Source organism: Rhinatrema bivittatum, chromosome 14, assembly GCF_901001135.1.
Source record: "Rhinatrema bivittatum chromosome 14, aRhiBiv1.1, whole genome shotgun sequence".
Taxonomy (NCBI): domain Eukaryota; kingdom Metazoa; phylum Chordata; class Amphibia; order Gymnophiona; family Rhinatrematidae; genus Rhinatrema; species Rhinatrema bivittatum.
This window is the reverse complement of record NC_042628.1, coordinates 2705116-2730286: the sequence shown is the minus strand read 5'-3', so window position 1 is coordinate 2730286 and position 25171 is coordinate 2705116. Positions and strand designations below refer to the sequence as shown.

The window sequence follows — 25171 nt, the reverse complement described above, 5'->3', positions numbered from 1 at the left end:
CTTGTATGTACAGCTCGAGCTGACCGGCTGTCCCAGTGCACGTACTGTGTGCACTAATCTGTCTGGCAGTCATTAGTGTAATTGCTCCATGTTTGCAAATAAAATCGTTTATTCCTGGGTTGCCAACAAACTCCATGTCAGAAAAGCCAGTCCTGCTATTACCTGCAGTTCTTGCTTTTCTGTGAAATAAAGGTCAGCAAACAAGCTGCAGGAGAGGCCTTGTTACTGAACTAGCTAAATGTTTGTGAGAGCCTGCCCAGAGCTCAGTGCCTCTCAACAGGTCATCATGGATTTACCCAAGGGAAGTCTTGCCTCAAAAATCTGCTTCACTTTTTTTAAGGGGTTAATAAACCTGTGGATAAAGGTGAACCGGTAGATGTAGTGTATTTGGATTTTCAGAAGGCGTTTGACAAAGTCCCTCATGAGAGGCTTCTAAGAAAACTAAAAAGCCATGGGATAGGAGGTGATGTCCTTTCGTGGATTACAAAATGGCTAAAAGACAGGAAACAGAGAGTAGGATTAAATGGTCAATATTCTCAGTGGAAAAGGGTAAACAGTGGAGTGCCTCAGGGATCTGTATTTGGACCGGTGCTTTTCAATATATAAATGATCTGGAAAGGAATACGATGAGTGAGGTTATCAAATTTGTGGATGATACAAAATTATTCAGAGTAGTTAAATCACAAGCGGATTGTGATACATTACAGGAGGACCTTGCAAGACTGGAAAACTGGGCATCAAATGGCAGATTAAATTTAATGTGGACAAGTGCAAGTTGTTGCATATTGGGAAAAATAACCCTTGCTGTAGTTACACGATGTTAGGTTCCATATTAGGAGCTACCACCCAGGAAAGAGATCTAGGCGTCATAGTGGATAATACTTTAAAATCGTCGGCTCAGTGTGCTGCAGCAGTCAAAAAAGCAAACAGAATGTTAGGAATTATTAGGAAGGGAATGGTTAATAGAACGGAAAATGTCATAATGCCTCTGTATCACTCCATGGTGAGACCGCACCTTGAATACTGTGTACAATTCTGGTCGCCACATCTCAAAAAAGATATAATTGCAATGGAGAAGGTACAGAGAAAGGCAACCAAAATGATAAAGGGGATGGAACAGCTCCCCTATGAGGAAAGGCTGAAGAGGTTAGGGCTGTTCAGCTTGGAGAAGAGACGGCTGAGGGGGGATATGATAGAGGTGTTTAAGATCATGAGAGGTCTTGAATGAGTAGATGTGAATCGGTTATTTACACTTTCGAATAATAGAAGGACTAGGGGGCATTCCATGAAGTTAGCAAGTAGCACATTTAAGACTATTCAAAGAAAATTCTTTTTCACTCAACGCACAATAAAGCTCTGGAATTTGTTGCCAGAGGATATTTACATGTAAATATGTAAATATTGTTCTACTGCTTTATTTGCCTTTATATATATGCTCTTCAACCTTCATTTTATCGTTAATTATGCGTTATAGTTCCTGTAGCAAGTGTTCCTTGTAAAACCTGTTGCTGCATTATTTTCTCTGTAAACCGATAAGATGTTCCCAATGATTGTCGGTATATAAAAAGCTTAAATAAATAAAATAAGAGGATGTGTTTAGTTCAGTTAGTGTAGCTGGGTTCAAAAAAGGTTTGGATAAGTTTTTGGAGGAGAAGTCTATTTATGGCTATTAATCAAGTTTACTTAGGGAATAGCTACTGCCATTAGCAATGGTAACATGGAATAGACTTAGTTTTTGGGTAATTGCATCAGTAGCATGGGATCTTCTTAGTGTTTGGGTAATTGCCAGGTTCTTGTGGCCTGGTTTGGCCTCTGTTGGAAACAGGATGCTGGGCTTGATGGACCCTTGGTCTGACCCAGCATGGCAATTTCTTATGTTCTTATGAACTCCATGTATGCAAATCTCTTGTGCATATTTATTAGGGATATCCTGAAACCTGACTGGCTTGTTTGCCTCCAGGGGAGCTGGGAAAGTGTTTCAGAAACAGAGCCATGGTTTATGTGCATTCAGTGCAGAAAACATGATTTGTCTACATAAAACATGAAATAAGAGCATTGAAAGCTTATTGTACAAAGCACGCATTAGGTACGCAAATTATGCCCCTAAAGGTTGTGTGCACAAACCGTGCGTTGACATTTGAGCTCACAGGGCTGTTCCACACCAAGCTCACATCTTCAATCCCACCCCCTCTGGTAACACAGAGACCCAGAAAGTTTACTCAGCTAATGCTTTGAGGGTTTGCGTGGAGGAGCGAGCACTAAACCCCTTGTTAAACTGAGAGTAAAGCTCGACGCATGAAAATTGTGCTCCCAGCCTCGCGCCCCTGATTACACCGGGGCTAGAGGGAGGGGCTGTAACTCTTCTGCGTTTGGAGCCCATGCGTGTGATCTCTCGCTCTCCTCTGCACATACAAGAATATTCCCCCTCTTCTGCTTTTTATAGCAGGGACTAAGAGCTCTTTGACGCCTGAGGAGCAGGGGTAGTTTTCCTGTAACTCATGAAATCAGATTCTTTGGTTTTGTCTGCAAATGTGAATGAGAGAGAGCGAGTTCTTCCTGTAACGCTGAGAGGGATGCAATAATGCAGCCATTTTACAATCCTGGTTATGGTAAAAGATGCCTGCTATGTTCCTCCTGGTACCCTTTGTAGAGGCTGCTGTTGGATCTCTGATGGGTTCTGGTTTATTCCACATTTATTTATTTAGATGTTTTATACACCGTTGTCCCATAAACTGATCACAATGGTTTACATAAGTAACATTCATAAGTCTTAATCAAATGAAAATGTAATGCTCTAGAACATATTACATTGCTTCTGGATCTCAGGTGTACACCTCTAAAATTAAATGGCAATTTTTGTTTTTTAATTGAAAATGCTAAACATGTTTCTTTCAGTGTTTGTGTAGCTTTTGAAACATAAATCACATCTAAGGTGTTTGCTCTCAAACTTGCCTGTGAAACATGACTTGTCTCCTTCCTCGTGCTGCTTTCTGGGTGCAGGACCCGATTTCCAGCTGAGATAGCAGGAACAGAACATGGGCCCTGAAGCCCCTGGATCATTGCATAGCGACCTTAGAAGCTGAGCCATGGCCTGTGTGGGACAGGAGAATATGCAAGCAGTCCTGCCGGGCCAGACGTTTGCCATCCAGATAGGACGAAGGAGAGCAATAATCATTTCCATGAGTAAAGAAGATGTTTACCCAGGGAATCTGATATCAGCGCCAAGCATTGGAAATCCCGAACAAATGAGTGTGACACTTCTTAGAGCTTTGGATCTGAAGATCTACTCTGAGCCAGATTTAGAGAGTTACTCAAGGATTTTTAATAGGTACAATCCCTCTTTTACTCAGCGCAGTCGTTTCTTTGAGGAGTGGCAGCTGTGCTCGTACAGGAAAGAACTCGGTCTCCCAACACATCAGTACCTAAATCTTACAGGACCGGACGTGTTGGGAGCTGAGGTCTTTCCTGGAACAGGACTGTTCTGACTGTATTTATTTGGAAGACTCAGTTTTTCACTGTACTTGATGTTGGTGTAAAATTAATAAAAACAAAAGAATCCTTTACCTCTTTAAATCTGGCTCTAAGAAGGTCTTCAGATCCACACTCAGTTGTTTGGGATTCTGTTTACGTATTGGCCGTCCTCGGGATGCTCCTCTACAGCGCAGGTAGCTTTGGCCACAGTACCTGGAGACATTCCTAAGGGTGGTTAGGTGTGGATTTGGATTTAATGTAGTCTTTTCTAAATTGGTGCTTGGGGGGAGTTACAATTCAGAGGCAGTAGACAGATGCCTGCCCAAGAGGTCATCTGGAGCAATGGAGGAGAAAGGGACTTCTCCAGGATCACAAGGAGTATTGGTGGGGGGAGTGGGATTTGACCCCTGACTTCCCTGGTTCTCAGTTTGCTGCTCAGCGCTCCGATGAAATGTTCAAATCTAGATACGCTATCTCCAAGGGACGTAGTACCTGCAGAGAAAGCAGGCCGACGTCTCTGAGCAACCCTGTGGTTAAAAAGTACCTGCGGTGCTTTCACCATTATGGGAAGTTTGATTATTTGCACTTAACCACATTTCCAGAATCATGAAATGGTGAATTAAAGATGCAGCATGCATTATTCCTCCGGTCGTGCAGTCACTCACAGCACCTTCATGTGCCAGAGACTGCGGCTGCCAGAGGAATTAAAAGTCCCATTTCTGTGCTTCAGAGATTTTGGCTTTCAGCAGACTGCATGCGTCCTGTAAACCTTTACCTATATCTCTGTTTCCGTTCCAGAATAAAGTGTTGAATGTGGACGGACTGAAAGTGAAGCTGCAGGTAAGGCCTTGTCCAGTGCAGGAGCTCGGCTCCGTTATGAATAGGGATGGGGGCTGATGTTTTCTGTGCTGTTAATGGCGGGGCGCAGTTATTGGGGGTGGGACACAGTGGGGAGGGTCCCAGGTGTTCACTGTGTGAGCGGGGGGAGGGCTCATCCTGTAGGGTCTTACTCTGGGGCGAGTTATTGAAGCACAGAAGATGTGGGTGTTCATACTGCCAGTGCATTGAGCTTTAGATTTGAGCTGGCGCTCGATGCATCACCCATAAATAGTGCATTGCTGTCTGACATTGCAGAACTTGGGTCTCGTCTCATCTGTGCATTTCCTTTCCTCATACAAACCACAGCCCCGACTTCATTTCTGGCTCTGCTTTCGCTTCCCCAAATTAGGGATCCTTGGTGCTTTTCGAGCTTCCTTGGGTTCTGTTACTGCCCTTGCTCAACCCGCTCCTCTCAGATACTTCTAAGTCTCTGCTCCTGAGGCCCTTAACGATCCCTTGTGCTATCAGCAAGGGATTGCATTTAATGACCTGGACGCGCTGGTCCTTGAGAAGTTTATGCCTCAATAAATCTGCTAATCTATAAAGTGCCACCAGCCTCTGTCACCTCTTTTTATTCTACAGCTTCCTTTCCACTTAAAATTGCTTTTTTTATTCTTAGTTTATTCCCTTTAAGTATTTGAAGGTCGGTCAGGGTTTGGCCTGTACAATAAGAAATCTCGTATGGTCTTATTTTGTTTTTGGTGTTGTAGCGGTTCAATTGCAGGCCATTTATATTCTGGTGTTACACTTTGGAAAGACACTTTGCTCAAAGCATTATGCAAATGATTCTTGTTCATCAAATGCCATAAACACACATCGGTTGTCATTTTATAAAATAAGGATCTCCTGCTGGAGCCAACCCCTAACTCTTCCTGGTAATGACCTGGCTGTGAATACCCCGGCTGTTAGCAGAGTCGTGATGATCGCTGCAGTACGCAAAGGCCATGGCCCTCAGCTTCGCCATTTGCCTGAGAGGTCCGGTGTAGAATCAAACGCAAGGTTTGAGCTGCGGGCTGAGGATGGTCCTGACTTGGCCTTCTGGCTGAGTTCAAAACCTGTTGAACATGAGCCAGGAGGAGGAGTGGAAGGAAGTTTAATGTAAGAATCATTGCAAAAGAAGAAGACTGAGCCACCTGTCCCTTGAAATTTAGAATCCAAGTTTGTTGCAGCCTTGGGGAGTTGGACAGTTCTACCATTTGCCCGGCCTGTCCTTGGGTTTGTACTTTTTCTCCTGGGACTCTTATCAGCCTCTTACCGAGCAGATCATTATTTCTTGTCAGACTACCTTTCTGCCTTGGAGTCCCAAGGCTCTGATCATGCCACTGGATCTGGTCTTCTCCTCACTCTTCAGGAAGCTGTGAAACTAGACAAACCTACGACAAGAACAGATTGCAAGACTTTTTGGTCTGTATTGTGTGAATGGATGTCTTGCTTTGCTGAGTCCTGGATTTTTCTTGACTTTAGCTAAGCAAAAGGCCGCGCTTGCACTTTGCTGCTTAACTGCCTGAAAGAGAGAGGCGGAGTGCGACCAACCCTGCTGGAGGCCACCAGAACGAAGATATTCCCTGAAAGGGAACAAGTCCTGACTTCAGATCTCAGCTATGCAAGGATAGTAAATTTAAATTTTGGATTTAGAATATTTGATTTTGTTTATCTATAGACAGCTGACAGGAAACAAGCATTATTGTTTAAAATATCTATTCTACTCAATTAGCACGTCTGTGACATTAACCCAGATAAGATGTTTTGTGTGCAACACTTACTCTGTGCTGCTACTCAAGGACATTGTTTAAATATTAAGACCCAAACTGTTAAATATTTATGGCTGCAGCCATTTCCGTTATTATATTTATAAATGTCATCTGTTGTAAGAATTACTCTCACATAGAGAAATCTCGCTGGCAGAAAGCTACAGTGATGGAGCAATCAGCCACAGGGGCCACCCTGACGCCAAGAGCAGAGACGGGTGCCTGGCTTGCCCGACTTGCCTTTGGGTTGAGCCCTCGGGTGCTGGTGGCTGACAGAACTTGAATAGAAAACACAAAGGCACAGACCTAACACCGGACCAAGTCTGGAGATGTGAAAGTGACCACAGCAAGAAGACTGGAAACACAAGACACGAACACGAGAGACCCCCAGAACAACGTAGGACCAAGCTCTGGAAGTTAGGTGCAGTGCTACCAGGTGTGCTCCCCGTGTGATTGCAAGGAGTGGGGGGAGAAGGCTATTGTCAGAATCCTAGGAGAGCCAGCGGCATGCATGAGTGCGCACACCACATCTAAGAGCTCGCATGACCCAACCCAAGCCCATTCCAGTGCTCTTCCTTCCTCATGGGCGGGCCCTGCAGTGTTTAAAACTGGCAGGGCTTAGTCTTCCTGTCTTAATCTCACGAGGCCCGAGATCAGCATGGGTGAAGTACAAGCCTCGCCAGCAGGGGCAGATTGCCCTATCGGGGGATCAGGTATCCCCCGGTGGGCCGGTCGCTCTAGTCACATGGTCTGCCGAGCGCGGCTGTGACAGAGCCGCGCTCGGCTGACCACGTGGTATCTCCTGGGCTGGCCTGGGCGGCGAATCCCCGGGCTGGTCATCAGCGGGAATCCGCCCCTGCCCGCCAGTCTCAGACATGATACAGAGTTGGCAGTCAGGCTCCTGCTGCTGACAACAGACCCCCTGCTCTCTCCAGCACTGTGATCTTCACCATTGCTAGGCATGGTGCAAGAAAAAGAGCCACTGCCAGAGCTCATCCTGCAAGCAGGCTCGTATGTGAGAGAGGAGAAATATTGTTCTGCCTCTCTAACCCCCATAACAATCTCATGGTGACTGCACATCAAAAGTTCCCAGGTAGAAGAGCAGAGGATTTTTATCCTTTGCATTTTGATTATTGGGTGATGTTTGATGTGCCTGCTTTTTTGAAATATTTTGTTGGTGTCTGGGAAATTACCAAATTGAGTTTTTAATTGATGGATGTTAAGAACATAAGAACATAAGAAATTGCCATGCTGGGACAGACCAAGGGTCCATCAAGCCCAGCATCCTGTTTCCAACAGAGGCCAAACCAGGCCACAAGAACCTGGCAATTATCCAAACACTAAGAAGATCCCATGCTACTGATGCAATTAATAGCAGTGGCTATTCCCTAAGTATAATTGATTAATAGCAGTTAATGGACTTCTCCTCCAAGAACTTATCCAAACCTTTTTTGAACCCAGCTACACTAACTGCACTAACTACCTTCTCTGGCAACAAATTCCAGAGCTTTATTGTGCGTTGAGTGAAAAAGAATTTTCTCCGATTAGTCTTAAATGTGTTACTTGCTAACTTCATGGAGTGCCCCCTAGTCCTTCTATTATTGAATTTGTTTCTGTTTTGAATTATTTATTCTTTTTTGTTAGTATGATTTTACTATTATGATTGACATTTTATATTTCTTGATTATATTGTTTAATGGTTTCGGTTTTTTCATTGTTACACTGTGACAGTCTGACTTCTTGCGGTTTCCAGTTCAGTTGCCTGCATGTTTCTATTTATACTTTATGGTCTCTTTCTTCTGTATTTGGTGAGAGTCTCTCTGTTTTGCAAGTGTAATCTAGCATAGGGATCTGCTATAGCAGCTTGGCTTCTATTTTCCTGCATATTGGTGTTCTTAGGGCTTGGTGTAGTATTTGTATTGTTGCTTTTTCATAGGTAGCATTGTTGCTGTTTGAATCCTGGCAGTTAGTGCTGTTTGGTACGGGAGGTTTACTGTATTATAATAGTAATTGTTTACTCAGTCTTATGTGGGCCAAGCCAACATGCATTACAATAGTACAGAAGTACTTCTGTTCAACAAATGACACTGACCACAGGGCTAGCCAGCACCATTTTTACATATCAGCAGATGGGGCAGGAACACCTGTGGATTTTGGGAGGGGGATATCAGTTTTTTAACAGGCTGAGATTGAGCTAACGTAGGACAGAAAAGTGTGAGAGAGTCAAACAGAGACCGTTTCTATTCACCCCGAACCCCCACCCCCCAAAAAACATTAATAATTAAAAAAAAACCAAACAGGAACGGGGAGGGGCTAGCACAGTAATAATTTGCACAAGGGCAGTGAAAACTCTCGTACCAGCCATGCTGGAAGGCTGGAAACACAGCAACTCCAGATAGGAATAAGATGACTGCTAGCAGGAAGTGTGGGCCATAGAGCTAGGAGGACTAACTAGAGAGTCTCAAGGGCTCACTCAGGCCTCCCAGCTACGTCCTAAGAATGTCTGACGGGGACACCTGCAAGCCAAAAGTACGGTCTGGGTTGGTTAACTGGTGGCTTCCTTTTGAAAAGGATGCATGGGGGTGACCTGCATGGAGCAGCAGCTCCTATCCTTAACAGAAGGCGGCATGGGGATTAGTACCCTTAACCCATTCATTTTCATGCAACTGTAGCATCACTGTCCACTCCAGCAGGGGGAATAGGATTCAGAGAGCCAATGCTGGGTCCTGACTTTTACGATCCAGTGTACTGCTACGCAAACATTAGGGAAAAGGCGCAGGACTGCTTTTACAGCACGTTCAAGCAGCAGCGTTGTATGAATTATCAGGAAGGCTGCTCACCCTGTTGCTAGTGGATTTTGTTATGGGTTTACAGATGCTTGGTTTTGATTGTTAATATTACTCCTCTTAACCTGGGGCTTGGGGGTAACCTGCATGGACTGGATGGGGCATTTGGTCTTTTCTGCCGTCCTTACTATGAAGTATTGCAATATTTTGCCCTTTACATTCACTGGATGTGAGGATCAGCCTTTGGGTTGGGTGCTAAGTTGGTTCACACCAGTCCAGATCTCCTCATGTGATCTGGCCTGGCCCATCCTATGAACCTCTAAGGAATTTGCCCCACTTTGCATCTGCCACAACAGCCAAGGCCGTGACGGTCATAACATGTCAGAGTGGCAGCCTTGGCCCACGGTACATCCACCTCGTATGCCACCAGAATGGAGTCCGTTTTCCTGCACTTAAGACATGCACGGAGCCAATATACCATAAAAGCAACAGTGGTGGGAGGCCATGGCTGCTAACTGCCCTCGGGGATGCCCCCCTCATGTTTTGTTTCTTTCTTCCCAGGTCATCTGCCCCAGCTGCCGCTAGCGACAGCTTTTGTAACAGAAGGAGCAGCAGATGTTGAGTGCATATTGCAGATGTTGAGTGCATACTGCTTTCAATTATCTGGGGCCAAGGTGCCACTAATATGACTGGAGCAAAAAAAAACAACAAAAACCTTACAACATGGTTCGTTCATTAAAAGCTAATCAGCAAAATGCAATTAGAAGAGCCATGGATCCTATCTGTGAAGTGGACAGGAGACTGTGTTAATGATTTCTATTTTAAAAGCCTTGGTTTTTCTCTCCTAATGTCTTAGGCTGGATTTCTTTCTCTGAATTATTGAGGCTGCTTGCAATTCCCCTCCCCATGAGCAATCCCTGAATGAAATACAGGGACAGTAATCGCAAGAACAGACCGGATGGGAGTAAAGGGGGGAAAGCATGCAGGGACACCTTTGGAGGAAGTCACCGTTCAAACGTCGGGGGGGGGGGGGGGGGGGAATGTTGCCCCTCCCCTCCCCTCCCCCCAAACAAAACAAAAGGGCAAGAATTTGCATTCAAATCTTTTCATAGTCCAGTAATGAAAAAGAATTGCCGCCATTACTGCTGGCATTGAAGAATAGTGCATTGTGGGTAGGGGGGTATTCTCCAGTGTTTGTCATCATTCTCTTCTCACTTCCAGATTTGGGACACTGCTGGTCAGGAGAGGTTCCGGAGTGTAACGCACGCTTACTACCGTGACGCCCATGGTAAGGCTAAGCCCTGCATTTCTATAAAGCCAGCATGTGGGATTTCTGGCCCACACAAGTAATTTAATTCAGGACGCACATCCTACAGTGTTTGTAGTGCTATCCAGATCCCTGGTTTCCTGCAGTACCTTGGGAGTAAGTGTGAAACTTTAATAGGTAATCTGAGGCCGATAGTCAGCAGCTCAGAATGCAGACGCTTTATCTGGTTAACGTTTTATGCAGATAATCAGCAGAGCACTGTTGATTAGAGATGTCGATGAATGAATATAGCTGGATAAACTTATCTGGCTGCTGTCCAGCACGACCAGGCTTAACCGGAGAAGTTATCCACCCAGAACGCCTCCAACTAAACAGCCGGAGAAGGCGGAAGGGTCCAGAGTGAAGCTAAATGTAAAACCCACAGTTTGTCTGGCTAAGTCCTGAACTTAGCTGGATAAATCATCTAAATACTGACCCCTATATACGTGGGGGAGGGGGGGTGGCCTTTTAACATGGCCACGAGCAGATGTTAAGGAGGGCGCTCCTAGACCAGAGAATTGCCATGAAACGCCCCCAAACTAATGAAGCATGAAGGCAAGCGAGAGTCCCAGCCAGCCCCTGAGTGAGGATTAGTTAGCAGGGGAGTGAAGCTCCCCTTACTGGCCCGGTGACGGGACGATGAAAGCCCAGGCTCCAGACGCTGAGGAGATCCACGGCCTCTCTGCAGACAGTCTAAGGGCCATCTGGCCATCGGTGGCTACTGCAGCTGAAGGGACTTTTTCTGATTTCATTTCCAAACTGTAATTTTACAAGTGAAACAGCTCAGGACATGGAACTGGGAGATCTCCAGGGTTAGGAAACGGATTAGGGAGGGCAGGTTTCTGGCCTCTAGTAAAGAGATTTTGGTGCCACACGGGGGGGGGGGGGAGGGTGCAGGTCCCAGAGAGACTCAGCCAGTGTGGGATCTCCCTGAGACTGAAGAGAAGGGGGGGTGACACTGGCCTGTCCTCCCAGCCACACCCTCCAAAATCCCATCAAATATGCTCCCCATTCCTTCCCCATCAAGCACTCTCCCCTTCCCCTTCTAACCATAGGCACCTGTACCTTCCGCTCCTCAGTAGGACTGATGATGCTGCTGGGACCAACACCTCTCTCCCCCCTCCAGTCCACAAATGCCGCCCCTGGACCACTATTGACTGCTACACGTGTGGCTGCCTATGCACTGGCCATGCTGCTTCCCCTTTGCTGACAGCAGCAGGTTGTTGATGTCATCACTGGGATCCCCTAAAGCTGTCTGCCTTCTCCTAACGATGGCCCTGATGCTACACAATAAGGTCAGATCCATTGAGAATCTGACCAGGGTAGGAATCTGCGGCTGATGCACTTCCTAAGTCCAGCAGACTCCATGCATTATTGCAGTCCTACTGTGAGGAAGGAGCTTAATATGGAGGAAGGTGGAATGGATATGTGCATCTATCGGCCTTTGCTGAAACCTCCCAGGATGTGATCTCTATCCAGGCCATCTTGTTGATCTCCTTCAGTCATGAATCAAAGAATTTATGCTTAAGCTTTTCTTCAACAATACAGATATTTTTCTGTGGATTGACTATTGGGATTTTCCCTCATGTGGCCCGGGCTGCCAGCTTAGAAGGAAGACTTTTCTCCACCTACAGCAGCAGGGGCAGCTCTATTAATGAGGCAGGGTGAGGCGGCCGCCTCAGGAGGCAAAATACCCCTGCGGTGGCTGCCTCATTTTGCCTTGGTTAATGAATGTCAGTGGGGTTCCCACAACCCACTGACAGGATACAGGAAGTCCCACATGGCAGTGAACATTTGATGAGGGCAGGAAGAAGGCTCGATGCAGCGCCATGCATAAAAAGGACCTGCAGGCAGGGTTCCCACTCCCCGCCAGCAAGAAGATGGCCACACATGGCACCAGCGAATTAAGATGACTCCCCGCCAGCAAGAAGATGGCCACACACGGCACCAGCGAATTAAGATGACATGCTGGAGGGGGTTCCCACTCCCCACCAGCAAGAAGATGGCCACACACGTCATCTTAATTTGCTGGTGCCATGCTGGAAGGGGTTCCCACTCCCTGCCAGCAGGAAGAAGGCCCCGCATGGCGCCGGCACATAATTACATGCTAGCGGGTTTCCTATTCACTGCCAGCAAGAAGATGGCCCCACATGACGCCAGCGAATAAAGATGACATGCTGGAGGGGGTTCCCACTCCCTGCCAGCAGGAAGATGGCCCCACATGACGCCGGCACATAATTACATGTTAGCAGGTTTCCTATTCACTGCCAGCAAGAAGATGGCCCCACATGACGCCAGCAAATAAAGATGACATGCTGGAAGGGGTTCCCACTCCCCACCAGCAAGAAGATGGCCCCACATGATGCCAGCGAATAAAGATGACATGCTGGAGGGGGTTCCCACTCCCTGCCAGCAGGAAGAAGGCCCTGCATGGCGCCGGCACATAATTACATGTTAGCAGGTTTCCTATTCACTGCCAGCAAGAAGATGGCCCCACATGACGCCAGCGAATAAAGATGACATGCTGGAGGGGGTTCCCACTCCCTGCCAGCAGGAAGATGGCCCCACATGATGCCAGCGATTAAAGATGACATGCTGGAGGGTTTCTTACACCCACCAACAAGAAGACCAGCAGGGCCACTCCTGACTACTGGTAGGAGGAAGAAAAGGAGAGGGCAGGGGTGGAAAGGCAGGGGATGTGAGTAAGAGTAGGAAATGAGTGATGGAGAGGAGCAGAATGGAGATGGTAGGAAAGAGGTGTGAATGACAGGGAAGGCAAGGGATAGTAAAGGGAAGGAGGGATAGCAAAGGGAGTGAGTGACAGAGGGAACAAAAGGGGTATTAGAGTGTAGGGAAGGAAAAGGGAAGGGTGATTCAAAAAGGAAATGAGGGAAGCAGGGATGAGTCAAAAGGGAAGGAAAGGCAAGGGGGTGTGAGTGAGGAGGGGAAGGAAAAATATGAAGAAGTGGACTGAATGACACGGAATGATGTGAATGGAAAGGTAAGGGGAGAGTGAAGAGGGGTGAGTCAAAAAGGAGGGAAAGGAAGAGTTGTGAGTGATGGGAAACAAAAGGAGTATGAATGAGAGGGGAGGGGAGTCTAAGGGGGAAGGAAGGGGAGAGGGGGTGTGAGTGAGAAGTGGCAGGGATGAGTGAGCATGTGAGTGAGTGAGCACGCGTGAGAGCGAGCAGAGTTTGTGCTTCCCTTCCTGCCCCCACTAATCCACGAATATCTCAGGGTGATTAGAAATCAAAAGTTCCCAGGTATGGAGCGCGAGTATATTTTTTATCTTTATTATTTGATTATTGGATATTACTTGATGTGTCTGCTGCTCTGAAGTATTTTATAGCTTTTTGGGTATTTTTACAAATTTTTGACTTTATCAGGTATTTGTCAGTTGTTTTGAATTTTTATTTTTTTTTTTATTAGTTTGGGTTATGATTGATGTTTTATTCTTTATTTTATAAGGAATGTTTGTTTTTCCATTGTTGCAGATCATGCAGACTCTGGCTTGTGGTTTCCAGTTCAGTTTGTTTCTCATCATCCTTTTTATGCTCAGTTTGGTGGGGGTTCTGTCTGTGTTCTGGATTTATAACCCAGGTGAGGTTTTCGGCTGGCCTGTAGTTTCTGTGCAGTTTGGCTTGTTCTATTTTCCTAATATTTTAGGGTCTGGTGTAATATTTGCAGCATGGCTTGTTAGCATTTGAGTGCTGGCAGTTACAGCTGTTTTGGTCTGGGAGTTTATTATAATTGTAATTCAGTTTACTTATGGCTTAGCTAACACCCAACATGCATTGCAAGAGGCCTAAGGCCGTATGTGTTCCAAGTGATATTTTTGCAGGGCTTTCTGGCTGGTGCCACAGCAGTGCATGGTATTGTAAGTGACATTTCTATCTCAGAAGTGTCCTTTTTCATGTACAATCTTTCTGGGTCAGGGAATTTAGAAATAAATGCATATTTGTAACTGTGTGTGGGAGGGAAAGGTTGGCTGACGACTATAAGGTTTGTCTAGGGCGCCCAATACCCTTGCACTGGCCTGGGAGAGTGCAGCGCGTTCAGCCATCTCCCACATCCCCAGGGGGCAGGGCTCCTAGGAGTGTGACAGCATTAGCAGCCTCCTGCCTGTCACTGCTCTGCATTCCCCTTCCAGCATTTAAAATTCACCCAAAGCACCAGACTCCAAGTGGGAGCCTTCCACCTGCCTCCCTCATCTCAGCCTCCATCTTTTTTCCTGTAGGAGGGGAAGACATTTTTCGAGCCTTCCCAACTGCTTATGGTTCCTTCAGCTAAGGCAGTGGGAGGATAAGGGAACAAGGCCCAGCCGCCGGCTGTAGGTTGTACTCTTTCCTTGTGTTATCATTTCCTTTTGCTCTTCAGCTCTTACGGACTATTTCTACTGCGGCTTGCTTGTGGCGTCTTCACAGGGTGGAATGTTCTCTGAACATTTAGGCAATAATTTGATTTCTCTGGCAATTGGGTATTTTCATTGAAAGACAATAAAAGAAAATGGAGCAATGACCTTTGGTTTATACATCTGAATAATCTTTTGTGCTTGTTGGATTTTCTCCTTCCCCCGAGTGGCTCTGGATTCCCAGCAGAGGGAACGTGCCCAGCCTTCACCTGGCAGGAGCTGTGGCCATTCCTGCGTTTCCTTGTACCACACCCTGCTCACCTCCTATTCTGAAGCAAACTTTCATCTTGGAAAAGGCTCTTGTGATCCCTTACTACATTTATGACGACATCCATGCGCTGCATGCGAGATGCGTGTGCTTTTGGTATGCGCCGGACAGGGAAGATGAGGATCTCTAGAATGAAGAGGAGCGAGCAACGTTTGGGAGAACCTGGTCTCGGGGGAAACTCTGCTGCATCTCTTCCAGTGACTGCTGGTCTGCAGAGGGATCCCAGTCCTGGACGTTCGACCTCCCAGCAGCGTGGGCTTGCATGTCCAGGAAGCTGCTGACAAGGATCAGAGACCTGCAACAGCCACAGAGTCTGCAGTGGTGGTGGCTCGGTCCCCCTCAGCTGCTGCTCTCTGTGCAGTCAGCATGGACTCTTGACCCTGTCCACAGCTAATAACCCGTCCTCCTCCCTATGGGAATAAAATGACTTGCACAAAAGTCTGTAGGGTACGGCAAGTGGCTCTGACAGAGGGCAATGCTAAGAACTGCACCCTTGGCCTGGCCTGGGGGTCATGGGGGAAAGTTTGATAGGAATGAAGTTTTACAATTTATTTTGGACACAGTAAGGTCAATTTTCAAAAAGCCACTGAACAGCAAAGATAACTGTTCACTTTTAACTGGATATCTGTAAGCACGTTTTCACCTAAATGTATTTATTTATTTAGAAACTTTTATATTCCGGTATTAGTGGGGACATCATACCCGTTTACAATCTAGCCAGTTAGCTTTAAGCTCATTTTAAGCACCTAAACTTAGCCGTTTCCTGGGAGCAGGCGGAGCCCCCCAGACTCTAAGGTAAACCTTGTGATGCTCTGCCCCACAATGTGGGGGGTGGTTGAACCAGTTCCCCTGCACCAGGGGTAAACAACTCGGTCCTGGAGTGCCACAAACAACTCTGGGTTTCAGGATATCCCCAATGAATATGCATGAGAGATTTGCAGGCACTGACTCCATTGTATGCAGATCTAGCTCATGCATATCCATTGGGTAGACCCGTTTGTGGCACTGGACTGGAGTTGCCTACCCCGGGATAAAGGGCAGAAACGAAGGACTGTATCCAGCCGGGCTTTGGAATATGTAAAGTCTCGAGGGTAGATGCCACTTAAATGACTTCTGGCCCTTGTTTTGTTCTTAAGGCTTCTCCCCATGACTGGTCCAGGAGCTCAGACATCCTCCAGCAGCTTCACACTGTAATAACATAATCAGCACATTCTCTGCAAGGCGCTGAGCGCTCTAAGACAAAAGCTCTGCCTGGCAAAGAATGATGGATCAGTTCTTTTGTGTGGCATGATGGATTCATTCAACGCGAGGACCTTGGGTCTTTCAGCTCTGAATACTCAATGCGTCCATTCCTGCAATTAAGTAACACCCACACAGTTGCAGGGACGCCATGTTCCTGCTCACTATTATTTCTCCATTGCTGAGTGACACAGCCAGCTGCCGTTTCCGGAGGAAAGTCTTGCATCTTCTCGGGCTGGCTGTATAGAGATTGGTCTCCACCGTGTCTGCACGCCCTGAGAGCAGTCGCAGGGTACGTGGCGGGAGAGCTGCTGGTTCTGCTCCTTGCGCTAGCCTTGTGCTCGCATCTCCTCAGCATTCAGGTAATAAATGCGACCTTGGCCCCTTCTGCAGACTTGAGTGCATGTAAAGGGTGAACCTAACCCTTAAGATTCAATGCTCTAAGAAGCCAATATTCAAACACAGCTGAGCTCCTAAAATCCGTGGTTCCCAGTTTTTTTGTGTTGTGGCGCACCTGGCATTGCGCTCACCTCATCAGGACCCAGCAGTACCTTCCCTGTTGGCATCACCACGTTCCCTTCAGTCGACTCCTGGGGGAATTCGGTGCCAAAGTTCATCCTTCTCGGCATTGGTCATCCCTGAGCTATAACCTCTACGCAGGAGGTGGTCGCAGTCTGATATGTCTCGAAATCCATCTGTGCAGCTCCCCACCTTAGTAAATCGGGCTCAGGCTTTGTAAAACCTGATGCAGAAGGCACTTGGGGGGAGGCCCAGCGTGTTTGCAGTCATTAGGAGCACTGTCTGGTAGCCCACGTATGCTGCACCAGCTTCCAAAAGGGAAACTCTGCATGCATGGCAAACAGCCAAGTGCACACCCCAAACGTGCCCGTAATCGTTGCTCTTTAGGTGGCAGAGATAAAATAGCAAGCTTGCTCGCAGGAATATATTTCTCCCCCAAAACCCAAACGAAAGCCCCTCCCAACCCCAGTACAACTGGAATCTGCCTTAGTAAAGGTCAGGATCGAGCTATCCAATGTCCACTCCTCCTTGTGTCCCTTCCATCAGCAAAGAGTCAGGAGCACTGGTGAAGCCCCCAGGTCTCCTGGTGGGAGCACAGCAGTGAGGATCCACTTGGGACCTTCACAAACACTCCTGACTCCGTTATTGTTGTGATCCCAGCAGTGATGGTGCTCAGAGCGGTGCTGGGACCTGGTTCTGCGTGAGGGGCAATAGCGCAGAATTCCCACCCCCGCAGCATCTTTTCTGTTCCCTCTCCCTTCACTCCACTGCAATTCTCATCTTCTCTCCACCACTCGTGGCATCATCACCTTCTCTTCTCTTCCCTTTTCTCTTCCTCCCACCACTGCTGGTGGTATCACCTCTCCCCCATCCCACAGCACCATCACCTTCTCTTCCCTTTCTCCCCTGATATTATCACCTTCCCCTTCCTTCTCTCTGCCTCCACTGCACTGGACTCGTCACCATCACCTTCCCCTCCCTGCTGTCTCTCTCTCTCCACCCTCCTGGCATTGTAAGCATCTCCATCAACTTTGCTCTCCCCTCCCCCTGCCAATCACCTCTTTCCTCTCCTTGGCATCAATACTTTCTCTTTACTTCCCTTCCCTCTTCCCCCAACTCCCCCAGCTTCCTGGCAAATTTGTCTGCCCCTTTCCTAGTGCTGCTTCTTTCTCCTCTGCATGGGACCAGCAGGACTCTGAGATTACAGGGTCCCCCATGCCATTTCAGTTCAGAGGAGGGGAAAGCAGAAGCAGTTAAGCGCTGCCCACTGACTCCCCCTGCTGATGGCAGGATAACCTGCAGGCCAGCTGTTGGGGAAAGAGAAACTGATGATTCCTGGGCACACCAGAGCGACAGCCCTGGCACACGAGTGTGTGGCGGCGACACCAGAGCGACAGCCCCGGCACACGAGTGTGTGGCAGCGACACCAGAGCGACAGCGCACCAGAGCGTCAGCTCCAGCACACGAGTGTGTGGCGGTGGCACCAGAGCGACAGCCCCGGCACACGAGTGTGTGGCGGCGACACCAGAGCGACAGCGCACCAGAGCGTCAGCTCCAGCACACGAGTGTGTGGCGGTGGCACCAGAGCGACAGCCCCGGCACACGAGTGTGTGGCGGCGACACCAGAGCGACAGCGCACCAGAGCGACAGCCCCAGCACACGAGTGTGTGGCGGCGACACCAGAGCGACAGCGCACCAGAGCGTCAGCTCCGGCACACGAGTGTGTGGCGGTGGCACCAGAGCGACAGCCCCGGCACACGAGTGTGTGGCGGCGACACCAGAGCGACAGCGCACCAGAGCGTCAGCTCCGGCACACGAGTGTGTGCCGGGGCTGTCGCTCTGGTGCCACCGCCACGGTGGCACCAGAGCGACAGCCCCGGCACACGAGTGTGTGGCGGCGACACCAGAGCGACAGCGCACCAGAGCGACAGCCCCGGCACACGAGTGTGTGGCGGCGACACCAGAGCGACAGCCCCGGCACACGAGTGTGTGGCGGCGACACCAGAGCGACAGCGCACCAGAGCGTCAGCTCCAGCACACGAGTGTGTGGCGGTGGCACCAGAGCGACAGCCCCGGCACACGAGTGTGTGGCGGCGACACCAGAGCGACAGCGCACCAGAGCGTCAGCTCCGGCACACGAGTGTGTGGCGGCGACACCAGAGCGACAGCCCCGGCACACGAGTGTGCGGCGGCGACACCAGAGCGACAGTCCCGGCACACGAGTGTGTGGCGGCGACACCAGAGCGACAGCGCACCAGAGCGTCAGCTCCGGCACACGAGTGTGTGGCGGTGGCACCAGAGCGATAGCCCCGGCATACGAGTATCTGGCGGTGGCACCAGAGCGACAGCGCACCAGAGCGACAGCCCCGGCACACGAGTGTGTGGCGGCGACACCAGAGCGACAGCGCACCAGAGCGTCAGCTCCGGCACACGAGTGTGTGGCGGCGACACCAGAGCGACAGCCCCGGCACACGAGTGTGTGGCGGCGACACCAGAGCGACAGCGCACCAGAGCGACAGCCCCGGCACACGAGTGTGTGGCGGCGACACCAGAGCGACAGCGCACCAGAGCGTCAGCTCCGGCACACGAGTGTGTGGCGGCGACACCAGAGCGACAGCGCACCAGAGCGTCAGCTCCGGCACACGAGTGTGTGGCGGCGGCACCAGAGCGACAGCGCACCAGAGCGTCAGCTCCGGCACACGAGTGTGTGGCGGCGGCACCAGAGTGACAGCGCACCAGAGCGTCAGCTCCGGCACACGAGTGTGTGGCGGCGACACCAGAGCGACAGCGCACCAGAGCGTCAGCTCCAGCACACGAGTGTGTGGCGGCGACACCAGAGCGACAGCGCACCAGAGCGTCAGCTCCAGCACATGAGTGTGTGGCGGCGACACCAGAGCGACAGCGCACCAGAGCGTCAGCTCCAGCACACGAGTGTGTGGCGGTGGCACCAGAGCGATAGCCCTGGCATACGAGTATCTGGCGGCGGCACCAGTTGGGAAGCTCTGCACTAAATGTATTTTTATTTATTTGTTTAAAAATGTCTGTACTGTCTATCAGCTTTACTAAGCAGTTTACAATTAAAACAGCCATAAGCTTTCAGAATTTAAAAGAAATAAACAGAAACATAAAATAACCAGATAATTAAAACGATAAAAACTTAAGTAGACCTAATGTATAAAACATATAGGTATTAGCTCTGCAACAATAACTCCAAGGTCTAGTCTGCCATTTCTGAACAGGGGCGTGCCGTCTGCATCAATCTGCCGCTCCTAGGTCAAACGCTTGCACGTTTACTCATTTCCTGACCTTGAGAAGACCTGATTCAGCTTTAATAAAACCTGGCAAAAGCACTCCCTGAACATAGAAAATGCACTCTCGCACGTCATCCAGTCGAAATGAAGGCGCCCGCAGAAGATCTGACCTAAGTCTCCGGGTCAGCTGAAACATTTTTAATGCCGCATTAAAAACAGGAGACACTAATCCTTAAAAACCAACAATAAAATGCTAACTTGAATGTGCCATAGGCTTGGTAGCCAATGTAATTTGGCTAAATCCGGAGTAATGTGATGATTCCTACTCGGGGTCCCAGAGAGTATGCGCTGCTGCCGCCGCGTTCTCTACCACGTGCACTGCTCGCAAACCCAGGTGAAGGAAATTACAGGAATGAAACGAAAGCCCCAGAGGATGCATCACAGTTTTCATCTCATCTTCCCCCTAAAAAAAAGGGCACAGTCTTCACAGTTTGAAAAAAAGATTTTGGAATATTTTAGCTACCTGTGCTCGCAAGGTCACTTTAAGGTCCTCCACGCCTCCCTGACTATGGCGCCAGGTTCACCGTCAGCCACCACATTCATGGGACCATCTGCTGCTGGGAGCCCGGAAAGAGAGAGTTTGTTTTCTTCGTATCAAGTAAAGATTTATGATGAATTAATCAAGATGTTATGATCGACAGGCAGTCAGAAGCCCTTTTAAGGGAACCAGCAGAGGAATTCTTAAATGCGTACATAAAACTGAATGTCATTGGTGTAGAGTCGGAAACTAACGTGGAGCCTAGCAAGACCCTTCCAAAGTGGAGATATTTCTATTGAAAAGTGTCGTCAAGAGGCAGACCCTTGCGGGACACTGGATTTAAAGGGGAAAGTGTTGATTTAACACCGTTCCTCGTAATCGTCTGTGTCCGGTTGGTTTAGAAAGATTCGAACCAGTTACAGACCAGATAGTGAATTCCAGTTTCAATAATAAAGCCACAGTTAAATCAAGGAGAACTAGAAAAAAACTGCAGACCATGATCCAACTCCCTACGAAAGAAGTCAGACAGAGAGAGAGAGAGAGCAATAAGGTTTCGATTCTCGACGGCTGGGAATCCAAAATGTGTGCTCTTCAATTAAATCATCTAATTGCTTCAGTACCACTTTCTCTAAGAATTTTAGATAAAACCTGCACATTTGAAATAGGGGGATAATTCTTGGGATCATTTCAGTGCAAATCTGGTGTTTTATCAGCTGAAATTAGGGACCTAAACGTAAAGCTGAAAATTCACCCTAACTTAGGCCTGCTACAGATTTCCCTTGTTAGGACCCTGTTAGGTGCCTACTGGTGAAAATCTGTGCTAAACTCCAAACATTTCCCCCCTCCAAATCCCCCTGTAGCCAACCACTTTTTAGGGTCCTGAATGTAGGCCCTCAATCCAAGAAGATTTTCAAAATTTAGCAGCCTAAACCCTAGAAAACTGAGCTGCTAGAGGTCCCTAGTCAGCTGCCTAACTTAGCCAGCTCTGTATGCACAACACAGTCTGAGTCCTTGCGCTGATTCCGGAAAGGTTTCTTGTTATTAATCAGTATAAGTATTCTCCGGAGATGCTGGTCAGTTTGTCAGACAAAGGGCATCCAGTACCCAGCATCTCCGGAGAATACTTATACTGATTAATAACAAGAAATGATACTTTCTGCTGAGTCTAAGTGCTCTCGTGTCCCTGGCCATAAGTGTAGAGTGCGCTTAACAGGTCCCACCGACCTTCTCTGTGCTGATTGGACAGAATGGAACTGCCCCCTCCGTCACTGAATTGCACGGGGGGGACGGACGGATGGACTATTCAAAGCATGGGTTTTGCCCGGGTAACTCACTTCCCATGCAATCTTTAAACTTTTGACACTTCCAACGTCCTGCCATTTGGGTTTCAGGTCCCAGCGGGTTTGCACTGGAAATGTCTTACTTTCTAGCAAGAATCTGCAGCCACTTCAGATTTATTAAGAGAGGTTTTTAAAGTTATATTTGAATTTCTCAGGGGTCTCATTAATTCCCACGCAGCCTGTGCCAGGACTGTAACACCTCCTTCCTCTCTTAGTAATAAAATCAGATTTCCTGATTTAGGTCCTAATATATTTATAATATTTTGGTTCCGCACCACTTTATTTCAGACCTTGGCTGTGTGGGTAGAAGAATATATGGAAGCTTCCTTGTTTCAGAGGAAAAATAATTGGTTTAAAAGCTGACAGGCATTTTCAAATTGTTCTTGGTTTGCATTTATAACCATTTTGTAGAATAAATCCTTGTAGTATACAGGCTTTTGTCTCATCTTCTGTAGGGTTCGGATCTCTGTAATTTCGACAGGTGCTTTTCTTTGCCCAGTCTGTATTATCCACACATTTTTTTCAATCCTGTTGTGATTAACATTAGATATACCACCGCTTTTAATACTGGGGCTTTGCAATACTTTATATCTTAATATGCATTAGTAGTAATTGAATGTTTGACCTTTTTTAAACACAATCTTCAGCTGTAAGCAAACCTGCTGACTTCTGTAATAATGCTTTCTTGGGAGGCTCCCTTTATGGGCTCATTAGCACATATGAATCTGGTCTACATGGCAAACACTTCTGGTAGACCTGAGATCATCTGTTCCTCTTTGTGGGATTTGCAACCAGAGAGCTGCTGATCTTGTTTTGATGCTTCATTCTTCACCATGTCGAACATTAGATGCAGATGTTCAGATCTGGTCACAGCTGCAGAGCTCGGAGTTTTCAGCCCTGTTTTTTTTTTCTGTTCACAGCTTTATTGTTACTCTATGATGTCACTAACAAGACCTCCTTTGACAACATTCAGGTAAGTTCCCCCCAGTAGTGATCTCATATCTCACTGATTATGGTATGCTCTAATTACGTCATTCTCCTCAAAGGAAGCTCTTGCATCTTGCTCTGTTGAAAAGCCACTTCTAGCTGCACACTTACCCACTAAGGCGCTGAACCCTGAAGACACAGGGTCCATGGGGGCAAGTTCCAAGGGACAAGCTCTCTGCAGGGAAACACAGGCGCACATTTACCCGCATTCCTGGGGGCAGAGTTGGGTGGCGCTGGCACCTGTGTGCATTTTAATTATTTTAAGTACGAGCATAAACTTTCAAGGACAAAGTCCCCATACAAACAGTAGCAGGTCTCCCTTTCAAAACGGGCGTGACTGTGCAGGTCAAACGCACTCGCACACAGCGAGAAAGTTTCATGCTTGCAGGACGTTGGGGCAAGATCTCTGCAGCAGGGCTTAGCCACACAGCCAGTACTGCCTACCCAAAAAGTGAAGGGTTAAAGAATAAATCACTTTAATGCAGACACCACCGTCCAACATTACTTGCCCATCCTTTGATCAAAGTGTCCATTTTTTTTAATTGTTGAAATTCTATTGCAATTGCACAAATATTTAAAATACCAATTTCTAGTCCCAGTTATTATTCAGAAGAACCAATGTCCACCTCATAGCAGGAAGGCTTTCAAAGACCCATCCCAGAATGAATATCATTCAAAATACTTTGCTTGAACGAAAAGAGGACGTCACTTCAGCAGCGCTTTGCTTGCGTCTCTGGCTCCCGCTGCTGCCGCACAATCTTTTCCGTGCAAGCGAAGCGCTACTGCCTGAAGTCCTCTTTTCCTTCAAGCCAAGTATTTTGTGGACTGATTTTGAATGATATTAATTCTGGGATGGGTCTTTGAAAGTTTTTTGACACTATGAGGTGGACATTGGTTTATGGGAAGAATAACTGGAACTAAAAACTGATATTTGTAAATAATTGTGCAATTGCAATAGATTTTCAACAATTTAAAGAAACAAATGGCGATTTTGAGAACTGGATATAATCTGCGATCTATCTGTATGAGAGAGTAAATGCGAGCTCTCAAGCTCATTTGTGAAAAGAGAGACTCCAACACAGAACTAAGAATGAAATTGCATAAATAAACGTGAGAGTCCTGGCTTAAGATTCAGGCTCCGATGAGCCATTTCATCACTGGGAACCTACGCAAATGAATGCCTGTTGATGGCCCCTGACATTTATATGAATGTTAGAGAGCTGAGCCTTGCTGGGAATACGAGTGCAACGTGCAGAATGTGTGGCCAGGCCCCGGGTCTCAGAACTCAGCCAGAAATAACATGAGAAGGTCTCAGCACCAAGTATGGAAACCGCACATCTGTGCAGAGTCATCCAATGCAGGCCAACCTGCCCCGGGGAAGCATCCTGACTAGTAACAGGGCACAAGATCTCCGGGGAGGCTGCTAAACAAGGATCGTATTTGGCATTTGAAAACCGTTTTTATCTGGCTGAGAGTTCTTCAGCAGAGCAGTGAGGAAGGTGCAAGTTCTTTGGGTATCCAGTGGCATTGCTAAGGATGTCTGAGTCGATTGCTCGTGCTCTCGTAGGAAGGGGGATGACGCCAGTGCCCACTGTTGCCTTCCCATTGCAGATCGGATGTAATCTTTCCTTCGTTTACTGCGCATTGAAATGTTCCATGGAAGGTTTAATCCTGGCGCACGATGGATAGGCTGGAATGAAGGAGCGGATGTGATAGCTTGGAATCCCCATAACCATTTTTTGCTTGGCATGAAATGATTGCTTCTGCGTTTTCTCTCTTATTTGTCCACTTGAACAATCACAGCACATTTTTGCTGGTCTCTTATTCCCTGCAAATTGAAGAACTGATTCTAACTGGGGTTTAATGAACCTGAGCTAGGCTGGCTCCCTGAATGGGGCAGAACTTTGCTGTCTAGAAAACTGGGCATGGAGGTCATGGTGAGGCTGCATTTTTGTGCTCTTGTTTTCCAGGGATTGATTTGCATCAGTGGACAGATGCTTTAACGGAGATCCTTTGTTAATCCTCGGCGTTTGTTAGCTCCGATGCTTTTCATTAACACTAACAAGGATGATCCAATATTTGTAGTGTTAATTGAATTGCTATTAGCATCAGTTCTGACTCTGCTTAAACCCTGGAAGTGTGATGGACTTGCTTTGCTGTTGTGCGATTTTCTGCCCCTGGAGGCTGCAGGGAACAAATCTGCTTTGTCCGTTCTGCTTCGTGCAGAGATTACTAGAAAATATTACACGAGTTCATTATTGAGAGTCAAAGCAAGTAACCCTTTCATTCAAGCTGTAGCCCAAGGTGCCTCACAAACAACTCCGCAGCCTCCTCTGGTCTGCAGCTTTCAGCGCACTGTGGAAAGTGCCAGTGATTAGAGAGAATACAATAGTCTAGCTCTGCGCTTTGAGCAGACTTCACATAAGCT

General features: G+C 47.7%; 1 protein-coding gene across 2 annotated transcripts in view; it reads left to right on the top strand.

The window, feature by feature from the left end:
- Positions 1-25171, top strand: part of RAB26 (RAB26, member RAS oncogene family) — a 104495-nt gene that overhangs the window by 59380 nt on the left and 19944 nt on the right. For both annotated transcript variants that reach the window (XM_029577050.1, XM_029577051.1), the window contains exons 3-5: positions 4270-4311; positions 10106-10172; positions 22677-22729. In XM_029577050.1, coding sequence (XP_029432910.1) covers positions 4270-4311; positions 10106-10172; positions 22677-22729 — 162 coding nt within the window. The remainder of the gene's footprint in view (positions 1-4269; positions 4312-10105; positions 10173-22676; positions 22730-25171) is intronic.